This window comes from Festucalex cinctus, chromosome 19, assembly GCF_051991245.1.
Source record: "Festucalex cinctus isolate MCC-2025b chromosome 19, RoL_Fcin_1.0, whole genome shotgun sequence".
Taxonomy (NCBI): Eukaryota; Metazoa; Chordata; class Actinopteri; order Syngnathiformes; family Syngnathidae; genus Festucalex; species Festucalex cinctus.
In genome coordinates, this window is record NC_135429.1 from 19340070 (window position 1) to 19351705 (window position 11636).

The 11636-nt window shown below is 38.2% G+C and overlaps 1 protein-coding gene across 4 annotated transcripts; it reads right to left on the minus strand.

Moving 5' to 3' along the window:
- Positions 1 to 409: 409 nt before the first annotated feature.
- Positions 410 to 7991, minus strand: LOC144008148 (uncharacterized). 4 transcript variants are annotated; one of them, XM_077508236.1, is made up of 8 exons: positions 7908 to 7991; positions 6783 to 7118; positions 5553 to 5745; positions 4716 to 4778; positions 3369 to 3428; positions 1762 to 1867; positions 563 to 765; positions 410 to 431 (listed from the first exon to the last, which is right to left on the minus strand). In XM_077508236.1, the coding sequence occupies exons 2-7, from the start codon at positions 6815 to 6817 to the stop codon at positions 737 to 739; spliced, it is 486 nt and encodes a 161-aa protein (XP_077364362.1). In that variant the 5' UTR covers positions 6818 to 7118; positions 7908 to 7991; the 3' UTR covers positions 410 to 431; positions 563 to 736. The 4 variants fall into 4 exon arrangements, with proteins under 4 accessions (XP_077364362.1, XP_077364363.1, XP_077364361.1 ...); XM_077508237.1 differs by lacking the exon at positions 1762 to 1867 and having other exon boundaries at positions 6975 to 7118; XM_077508235.1 differs by lacking the exon at positions 1762 to 1867.
- Positions 7992 to 11636: the final 3645 nt, after the last annotated feature.

The following is an 11636-nucleotide window of genomic DNA, read 5'->3' on the forward strand; positions in this document are numbered from 1 at the left end:
TAAAGACACTGATTTATACAATTTTCTTATGCCAGCATTTGGTTACGGCTATATGAATCTCTTCGTTTTGGTAAGTACATCTAATTATTTTGTCCGGACTGACTTCGAACTTCTTCCTTTTGTGCGTCATCGTGACTCTGCATTCCCATCTTGACACCGTCCCTTTCCATGTACTTCAAGAAGATATCTGTGATTCTCCTGGCCATACTGCACGCCTGAATGACAAATGATGACAAAACATATAACAATGTACAACTGTTTGCATCTTCCAGGTGTCATTTGAACCTTGAGGAAGACTTTCTTCTGCTCCAAGTGTTTCCTGATCCTGAGGGTCAAATCCGCCTCACATTTGGGGTGGAGATTGTCCGACCTCCGCACCAGTCGTCCTCTCGCTGATAGTCCTGCTCCAGGCAGTCCAACACATGGCACACCTGCAAGGGAGAAATGAAGTCAGTCCATGGTGTTCTTCTTGTTCCCCAGAATTGCATGTGTTCAAATTAGCCATCAAGGTAGGTTAGTTCATTTTATGGAATCAAACATTGACATCTAATGCATGTCCTACTTTTTTTGAGGTCTTGTACAAGGCCACAGAAAGGACGACCAGCTTGAGTTTTCTTGGCGTTTTGCTCAAGAGCTGCGGCCAGTCGAATGTCGCACCCTCTGCGCAGTCTCTGTCCAGGTCCATGTCCTGGGTTCTGGATTTTCGAAAGCAGAACATCCTATTTGTGTGCACTGCTCAACTTTCAAAGCACTCTGGTGGGACTTCTGTAGGCAAGAGGTGGAGAACAGTCAGAAGATTGTTGCCACAAAGAAAGCACAATTTCATGGCAGCATTTCTAATTATATAGCCTAACTTACACAACAAAAACAAAAGCAGCTGTAATAAATGTACATAAATTACACATGAAACAATATACAGTGAAAAAAAATACAAATAAAAAAGCAGTTTTTACAGCGGGAAACCAGCAGCTGCGGTTACCAGGGAAATTCTGTAATAAATGCAGTGGGGAAATGTAAACAACTTTACAGAACAGCTTGTTTATTTTACTGGTATTGAATGTACAATAAACAGACTCTACATGTAAATTGAACAGAACAAAATAGTATAAAAGCAGCAAATGAAGAACCATTTCCAGGCACATGCTGCTGTTATACTATTTTGTTATGTATCAGATTCTGTTTATTGTACATTTAATACCAGCAAAATAACAAAGTTGTTCAGTAAAGTTGTTTACATTTCATACACTATTCTTTTGTATCTCTTTTTTTTTTTTTACATTTGCCTGGTAACCACAGCTGCCGGGATTTCCCCGTAAAGACTACGGATTTTATTATTTTTATTTTTTTTACACGCACAAGATCAAAACTGAAAGTTTACATAAGAAAAAGTTTGGAAAAAGCAACACAAATTAAAGAGGACGTTTGCGAAGCTCTTTTAATGGCTATACCGACTCGCAGGCATTACACATTCAATTTGATATTTTAACGTAATTTTAACATATTTGACTCGACAAAACACACACATAGAAAAATAATAACTTTTCTATTTTATTGAATCAGACAGTTGTTGTGAAAGACAAGACAATTGTTCAACATTTAGCTGCTTGTAACCAAAGAGAGGTATAAACATATAATGGGTCATAATTTATCATCTTGACTAAATTATATTCATTCAGTGAAAAATGCCTGCACTATAAATTATGGTTGAGTGAAACAAAGATTCATTACCGATACATATACCACACAAGATAAAATACCCACCATTACATTGCATACCAGTCCATCTTAGTGCAGCGAGAGGTCCAAAACATACAGCACATTTATCCAAGCTTGATACATGTGAATAAACCACCTGATGTTTACACTTCTGTTAAAAAAAAAATAAAAATAAAAAAAAATAAAAATGATAGTTTGTTCACCTCTAAAATCCACCATAAATTAATTAGGGGGTGGGGTGGTGGTGGGGTTGGTGCACTGCAGTGCATAATCTAAATCGCCAAACTGCCAACAAATCTTCAATTTGTAATATTTTTGAACTTCAAGTTCCACAACTTCTTGGAATGTTAGCCCATACAATCTTATTGTTGGATACTGTATTTTAAACGTCTTTGCAATAGACCATTATTGATTGTGATTATATTTGTTAGTTATATAGTGCAGCCCTTGCATCTATTCTACACTCTTCACTCCCAATGCCTTGCTTCCGAAAACTGATTGCAGACTGACACAACTGTTCCTTCACCATGTTGTGCTTCAGTTGAAACCTGGTGCAGATGAAATAAAAATTTATGAAATATTAAAATTAAATTCCTAGTAACAAGACTGTACCTGTGCATTTACAGTTACATTACATAGAGGAAAATGAATAGGTTAAAGTATTGTGAATGCAAAAAAAAAAAAAGTCAGCACGAGAGGTTTGTGTTAATTGGTGAGGTCTAATTTTTCCAAATCATGTGATTGCCAATTAATCAACCCACATGCAATAGTCAATAATCATTGCAGAGTGGTAAAGTGCATGCATTGACTAGTTCAACTTCTGCTTACAGTTAGTCTCTAATTAATCAAGACCTAATAAACAGTTTTTTACAGGGGATATAATTGACAATATTGATATGATTATGTAGTATAACGTCACTGTGTAAAAATCTTCTCCACAATTAAACATTGAAGAGTTCATACCTGACCAGAGTATGAACTGTGAGGACTGCATGTGTAACTTCAAGCCCCGAAAACATATTTATCCCTGACAGTGTATTCACTGTCCTCAAAGTGTCAAGTTATTCACAACTACTACATTGTGAGGACTGTGTATATGCGAGGTCTGCGCAGTATTGGAACAACATGCGACATGGGTGTTGAATATTATGAGAGAGATTATTTCGATATAGAACATGAACCTAAAATGTCTTTGTAATCCAATTCAAGAAATACACTTTTTTTTATGTGGAAAAATAAGCAGGCTCTTTGTGCTCTAGTCTTATCCAATTAAGTTATTTATTGTTAGTGATGCTTCTCGATACTGTTCTCTTTTACAGCAATGCACAATTAAGGTTGTCTCTGATTGGTCAAAGTAAAAGTTGTTGGGTTTATTAAATTAAAAATTGGTTAAAATTGTAATTGTCCTGAATGTAGAAGTGGTGAAAAAAAAGTGATTTTATTTTTGGCCAAATCACTCATCGCCAGACTGACGTATACAGTCCAATATTCATTTGTTGCATGTCTTTGCAATACACATATTGCATGAGCCATTCGTGCGACAAGATTTTATCCATGGATTGTGCAGCCCTAATATCTGCACCCTCCACTACAAACGTCTTGCTTCTGAAAAAATAAGTTCGACATCAACATTCAAAAAGAAATCTAGTCACCTGGTCAGCTTTCGTGAAGTCTGTGACACCTGCTTCATCAGGTTGTTCTTCTGTTGAAATCTGGTGCACATGAACGGAAAAATACAAATAACATTCAATTCTTAGTAATACATAAGACCGCATCTGTTAGTTACAGTACATAGGAGAATGATTTGGTAAAAGTATTGTGAATGCAAACAATTTTTGTGACAAAAAAAATAAATAATTACAGAAAATAAAAATCAGTCAGCACGAGAGGTTTGTGTAAATTAGTGAGGTCTAATTTTTCCAAATCATTTGAATGCTGATTAATGAACCACATGCAATAATCATTGCAGTGTGGTAAAGTGGATGCGTTGACTAGTTCAACTTCTGTTTACCGTTAGTTTCTGATTAATCAAGACCTAATAAATAGTTTGGTACAAGGGATATAATTGACAGCATTGATGTGAAAATGTAGTTTCATGGCACAGAGTGTGAAAAATCTTATACACAATGAACAGAAAATACACACAGTCCTCAGAGTCCATACCTGACCCGAGTATTGAACTGTGAGGACTGTATGTGTGACTTCAAGCCCCGAAAACTTATTTACCCTGACAGTGTATGAATACACTGTCTTCAGAGTGTCAGTTATTCACTACTATTACATTGTGAGGACTGTGTATCTGCAAGAGCTGCACAGTATTGGCAAACCATGCAACATGGGTGTTGAATATTGTGAGAATTATTTTGAAATAGAACATAGACCTACAAAAAAAAATGACATCTTTATTATTTAATAAAAGAAATACACTTTCATGCTCAAAAATAGGCAGGCTCATTGTGATCTAGTTTTATGCAATTAAGTTATTTATTTTTAGTAATGCCTCTTGACACTGTTCTCTTGTACGGCAATGCACAATCAAGGCTGTCTCTGATTGGTCAAAGTCAGACTAAAGTAGAGCTGGGAAATAAATAGAATTAATTCGATTAATCATCATTTTGAAAATCGAATTGTTGAAAATTTGCTAAATCGTGAAATCGAATTATGTCTTTTGAATTATTAAAAGCTGTTCTTCTTAATTTCTGTTGCAGATGTTCTTGTGAGTTGTAATTTTGCACAAGTGGTGGCAGAATGCTGGATGTGTTTTCAAGACCATTTTAGTTTATGGCCATATGTCGCAGCCCTAGACTAAAGTATAGAGTCCAATATTCATTTGTTGCCCGTCTTTCAAATACACATACCATGCATGATCCATTTATGTGACGCGTTTTTGTTTTTTTTTCCTCCCATATATTGTGGAGCCCTCAACTCTCCACCCTCCACTACCAACATCTTGCTTCTGAAAACTGATTTAAACAACATTCTAAAAGAAATCTAGTCACCTGGTCAACTTTGGCACAGTCTGTGACAGCCGTTTCGTCATGAGGTTGTGCTTCGGTTGAAACCTGGTTCAGATGAATAGAAACAATTAAATTCTTACTAAGACACGACTGTTATAATGTAATTTCCTGTAATCATGAATGTGCGACCAATAATTCTAGTACGTTACATGCATGACAATATACAAATGTCTTGATACGATATCACAATATGAAAACATGATATTTGAGGTTGGTGATATACTCACGATAACACACACACACACACACACACACAAAAGTCACGATATTGTAAAAAAATGAAATAAAAAGAAAAAAATATCATATTGAGAAAAGAATTGTGTTTTTGTACATAACCGTGACCAAAAAATAAATAAAAATAAAAAACAAAAATAGAGATTGCCAGTAATTTTATCGTCGGGTGTTCCTATTGGCTCAGTGGTGCAAAGTTTCATGGTATAGTCAGAATTAATTCTTTATGTTGTGTCAAAACTTAATAAAAATGTGAATAAAAACTCTGATAGACATCTTCTGCAAGTTCTTAAATAAGTAATGCGGTGAAACGGGAGGAGAAATTCTACATTTTACTTTGCAATTCAATTAGTGTGATGCTGTTTATATATTCCGCTTCTAAAATTTAAAGTTATGGTCGACTGTGTTCCTGTTTTTTTTTTTTTAAATGTTGCTGGGGCATAATAATGTAAAAACATACATGATTGTATAATGGGTCTTTTCAGTATTTCACCAAAGGTGCGCCTATTCATTGTGACAATACTGGAAAATTAACCTAAATTCAAACAGAAAGCCATTAAATCTTTGTGAAAATGAAATTGTCTGTACCTTTAGCCTCCATGGAAAATCAAAATCTCCGTAGTTGTAGGTTGTTTCCTCCCCTGGCTCAATGTCCTTTGTTGCAAACAAACAGAGATGAGGCTGTCTGTCTACAGTGATCCGCTGCATTTTGCTGTTAGGGCTGATATGGTCATCATTGACGAGTCTCCCAAGGGAATTATCGTCTCTGGCTGCATCAACACTGAAATGTAAAAATAAAAAAATAAATATATAAATATATTATATATACACATGTAACTGAGTGAAGCTAAATTTGATTTACGTACCGTAGCATAGTAGGTCTGAGTTCATCAAAAACAAGACATTTTATTCCCAAAATTAATATTTAAGCCACTGCAATACTGTGCAGTTTGACCTGAGCATTATGCTTAAATTCAGAGAAATAATTTTTTAACTAATTAACTGTACTTACAATGATTAACTCAAAATTAAAATAAACTCAAAATGTCAAATATGGCCATTTAGACTATAGGAACACAACTTTAACCAATTAATACCTTGTTGTTTTATACATGGACCATGTATACAATAAGTGTATCCTGCCTCATATTACACTAAAAGTTGTGTTCTTATATCCTAAACAGTCATATTGGATATTTTGTGTTGATTTTTTTGTAAAATTTAATGGGCATTGGGCATTAAGCCTGTCATCATATAGCGTGCTACTAAGTTTACATACCTTTAAGGGTATTCAAACTTTCAAACACAAATGTAAGTTGACTTAAATTTTACTCATCCACCACAAAGAGAAATAAGCATCCAAAGCTTCTGAACATTTAAGTCACTGTAATTTATTATTGAAAACTGCACACTAATGATAAGGTCTGGTAATGATATGGATTTAACTTAATTTGAGTATTTAACACTGACAGAAAATACATTGACATCTAATATGTCTAAGATATTAATTTACTCACTAGTTTTGTGTTATTTTGTTCTACCCGTCTTTACTGCATGACTGATTTTTATTGTATGTACAGAGATGGTTGTTTTAAAGTGCTTTATAAGTCGAGTTGAGTAAGTCACAGTTTTGAGTCAATGAGTTTGCTTTTTCTTCCCCAAATTGTCATCTAAACTCAACTTATGTTTTACAACATACATAGTACAATACAATCACTATACAAAGTAGCAGGTGGTTATATTTTTTCAGGGCAACTGAAAAAAAAGAAAACAAAAAAAAAAGTAAATTAAGTATGACAACACACCATATAAACATACCATAGTGTTTTTCCATTGTAGCGAAATTCAAACATGAACACCTTCAGGGCATCGTGATACACTCTCAGCCTGTTTTCACGTTCCTGTTTGCTTATAATATCTCCTCGGTATTCAACAAGAAAGTCTCCCTTCACATCAGAAATATTTAATTAAAACTAGGCCCATACTAAAGAATCTTTTACCAATACTCACCTTTGAATGAATCAATATATTTTATGGTGAAGCCATCCTTGTCTTTACCCAAGGACGAAAAGTACGCTGCCTCCTCTTTGGGTTTAACTTTTGCCCTCTGTGGCCTCATGACTGACATACCTCACTGAAGAGAATGATCTCAAGCTATAGGGAAAAAATGACTTTCAATGAATATCAGTTTGCTAGTTAACTTGGTGCAGATACTTTGAAGTTGACTTTCTGTGTACCATGATAGCCTGTGAAGTAAATGTGCCAAAGAAAATAAAACAGTAGATAACACAGCTCTGCTTGCAGTTGCATACATGAAGTGTAATGAACACTAACAGACTTTACTGAACTATTTAAATCGAAAAAATAAAAAATAAATTTAAGTAAACACAAATCCTGCAATTTACCAAATTATAAGTGATTACTTCATTTATACTGTACTGGTAATACTAAGCCATTATTTATAACAAACACATGTAACTGTACATTAAATTAATGACATAATGACACATACTAAGTTAGGATGGTCGGCCTCCTCGTCATCAGAGTAATTAACTTAATTATTCGGCAATACACGATATACACAGTACTTTTCTCTGTATATCTACACATTCATCTATCAAACCAACCTTGCGTCTTTCTGTTCACAATTTCAATTAGCATTTATCTTACTCAACAGACGGCTAGCTCTGCTATGCTAACCGTCACTAACAAAAGCGTAGCAATTCTAAATAATTAGCTGCATTCATCATAATAAATAGACTGTTAGGTATGCTAACGTAAACCCTGCTCGCACGTTCACTGAACTTGAATTAGAATTCATTTCCGCAAAATTGCAAGACGGAGCAGTGTACACGAGCGCCCACATTAAAAAAAAAAAAAAAAAAAAAAAGTTTACCAGACGAGTTTCTGGAGGAAAATTGTCAACTAAGCTTCAAATCCTACCTCGTTTGCAGACTTTACACAGCTGCACACCAAGTTCGACAACTGCGTTCAGTAGGTAGCCTTGTGAAGCCTCGTGAAGTGAAGTAATTGGAGCCGGGGGCGGGCCGGTGCTGCTCGAGGGTGTCACTTCCGTCCTCGGAGCAATTGTATAAATTACGTTTAAATCAACAAATTGGTTCAGTCGTTAACATTGTTGATAAGAGTGGCTATTGTTTTATTATTTACAACGTCAATTAAAATAAATAAATAAATAAATAAATAGATACATAACATATAACATCAACCCTAAATGCTCATATATTAAATTTATTACCACAGACAAAAACAAATGATATTTTAATGACATTGTTAATTTTGTTATAGTAAAATGTGATTCCAGTTTTGTTTTTTTAAGTATTTTTGTTTTGTTGGTTTTTTAAATTCATTATTGAACATCTTTTTGCTTTACTAAATAAAATATCCTTGCTGCTGTCACACAGTAGTAGCTGCCGGAGGATGTTCTGTTATTAGCGCTTTAGTAATGGTTGCATGTGTTCTTTGACAAAATTGTGAGTGAGCCCAATCCCTTGGCTGAGAAGCAACCCCGCAAATGAATGGTCACATGATGGTTTACTGTTGGCATGACACAGGACTGATGGTTGCGCTCACCTTTTCTTCTCCAGACAAGCATTTTTACGGCCTCCAAACAGTTGGAAAGGGAATTCATCAGAGAAAACATCTTTAACCCTTTTCTCAGCAGTCCAATCCATGTGCCTTTTGTTAAAATATCAGTCCACTCTTGGTGTTTATTTCTGGAGCGAAGTGGCTTTCTTTGCTCCCCTTCTTGACAAGTGTTATGGTCCTGCTCTCAGATTTGTTTTTTTGTTGTTGTTGTTTTGTTTGTTTTTTTAAGCACTTTGTGATTGCTAAGGCTGTTTGAAACCGCTATATAAATAAAGATGACTTGACTCAGTGAGTAAGTGAAGGGGCGTTCCCGCCAGTGCCACACCTGTGGCATGTCACAATCAGGAGACTTTAAAAGGACTTAAGTGAAAAGCCTCAGTTGTTTGATTATTCTCTTGCACACTTTCATGTGTTCTCTGTATTTCCTGCACCAAGTCAGTGATCTTACATGTTGTATTTATCATGGCGCTTTATTTTCTCAATTATTTACTTAGTTTCAAGTTTCATTTTTGGCGCTCTGTTCGTAGTTTGTTTTTGTTTTTTATGAGTTTTTGCCCCTTGCCTTTGTAAGTAATTTCTGTTGGTTACTTTCTCCTGGCATTTGTTACAGTCATTTCCGTCCCCTATAATAAATATTGTATTTTCCTTATTTTGGTCTGCATTTATGGGATCCCTTTTCCACCGGTCACACCAGGCCATCCTCCGAAAGTCTTTCTGCCTCACTATGGGTTGTAGATGCACTTGCCTGTTGTCGTGGTACAACTTATAGTTTCGGAGCTCCTCACAAACCGTCCTCACGAGCCGCCATCTTGAACAGCCTCTGTGCGTGAGGCTCAACTGCTCGTAGCTGACGTCATTGAACACCATTAGTAGCATTGTTAAAGTGCGCTTAAAGCTCCCAGCATGATTATTTTTCATATTAGGTTATGCTATGTAGAGAATGTGTCAATATGCAAAGGTTGCAACTGGTGAATATGTTTTGTTTAAAGCACTTTGTGAATTATATATGTTTAAGTGTTTTATTTGTTTTAATAAAGAGAGGAAATTTGGGATGAAAAGCAGTTGGTTTGTGTCTTCACTCCTTCTCCACATTACCAGTGTTCTATTTATTTTTTATTTTATGGATACAGTTACCGTTAGCACGTCCGCCTCCCAGTTCTGAGGACTCGGGTTCAAGTCCAGGCTCCGGCCTTCCTGGGTGGAGTTTGCATGTTCTCCCCGTGCCCGCGTGGGTCTTCTCCGGGTACTCCGGTCTTCTCCCACATTGCAAAGACATGCATGGCAGGTTAATTGGGCGCCCCGAATTGTCCCTAGGTGTGTGTGTGAGTGTGTATGGTTGTTCTTCTCTGTGTGCCCTGCGATTGGCTGGCAACCAGTCCAGGACGTCCCCCGCCTACTGCCCAGAGCCAGCTGGGATAGGCACCAGCAACCCCCGCGACCCTTGTGAGGAATAAGCGGTCAAGAAAATGGATGGATGGATGGATGGATACGGTTACCAAACTGTCGACGGGACGCCAGCTCCCAGCGGAGCTCTTTGCATATTATAGCTAAATAGCCAATCAGTGATCTCCATTTGACACCCTGCATTTCTGTCATGGTTCGGTTCTCAGCCCTGTTGTGCTTGTCTCTTTCAGTGCCTGTAACGAGGGGGGCATTCCCCAGCGCCGCACCTGCAACGCGTTTGTAATCAAGACTATAAAAGGACTCCGAGCAGCAACTGCCAGCTGTCGGATTATTATTTGCTCACCATTGTGTCCAAGTGTTCTCCGCGTTCTCCTGTCTGGTAAATTCATAGTCTCTGTTTTGATCCTCGGTTAGTTTTGTATTCACGTGTGTGTATCCGCGTCGCTTTCTGTTGTTTATTCCGTCTCTGATTGTTTCCGCATTCTATTTCGTGTAGTCCTTGCCGGGTGCAAGTGTTTTGTGTTTCCTATTCTGTCCTTGCCTTTTGCAAGTGTTTTTTGTTACATTCGCGTTCCTTGCCTTTTGCAAGTGTTTTGTGTTACAGTCGCGTTCCTTGCCGTTTGCAAGTGTTATGTGTTACCTTCGTGCTCCTTGCCTTTTGCAAGTGTTTTTTGTTACATTCGTGCTCCTTGCCTTTTGCAAGTGTTTTCTGTTACCTTCGGGTTCCTTGCTGTGTGCAAGTGTTTTTTGTGATCCTCGTTATCTTGCCTGCGAGCAAGATTTGCTTCCTCGGTTTACTCCAAGAATAAATCGACATTGTTTTCCTTCTCTGAGCCTGCCTTTCTGGGATCTGTTTTTTATCGAGTCGGTCGAGTCGTGTCAGAATAATCCGACCATGGATCCCGCAGACTCTTAAAAGGTGAGAAGGGCATTGGCCAGTCAGGGGCAACGGGTCGGGCAAACCGAGACCACCTTGGCCGGTCTTCAAGAGGTGGTAGGCCGGCTTGCTCATCGTTGTGAGGAGATGTTCGGGAGGCTCGAGCAGCTCAGTTCCCGCCCGGAGCTTCCGCGTTCGGACACTGCCATTTCGGCGCTCCCGGTTACACATAGAGAACCAGTTTTGCCCCACCCGTCACGCTACGATGGACAGCCTGGAGGTTGCGGTCAGTTTTTGCATCAGTGTTCGCTCATTTTCGACCAGCAACCTTTTACTTACGCCCGTGATCAGTCCAAAGTAGCGTTCATTATGAGCCTCCTGTCTGGTCAAGCCGGTACCTGGGCGATGGTGGTGAGCAACGCGCGACCAGACCTTCGGTCCTCTTTCCCCAATTTTGTTGGTGAGTTTCAACGCGTGTTCGATCATCCGGTTAGGGGGAGAGAGGCCGGGGGTCGGTTGCTAGATTTAGTACAGGGGGAGAGATCGGTCGCTGATTTTTCGATCGAATTTCGTATTTTGGCCGCCGAGAGCGGGTTTGGGGACTGTGCGTTGCGGAGTATCTTTCGTCGGGGACTGAATACGCAACTCAAGGATGAACTGGCAGTCCGCGACGACACGAGCTCTCTAGAGGGACTTATTGAACTTACGATCCGTTTGGATAACCGGGTACGGGAACGTTGCCGGGAGCGTGCTGTTGAGCGGCGGGGAGCGGCCGTCACCAACGA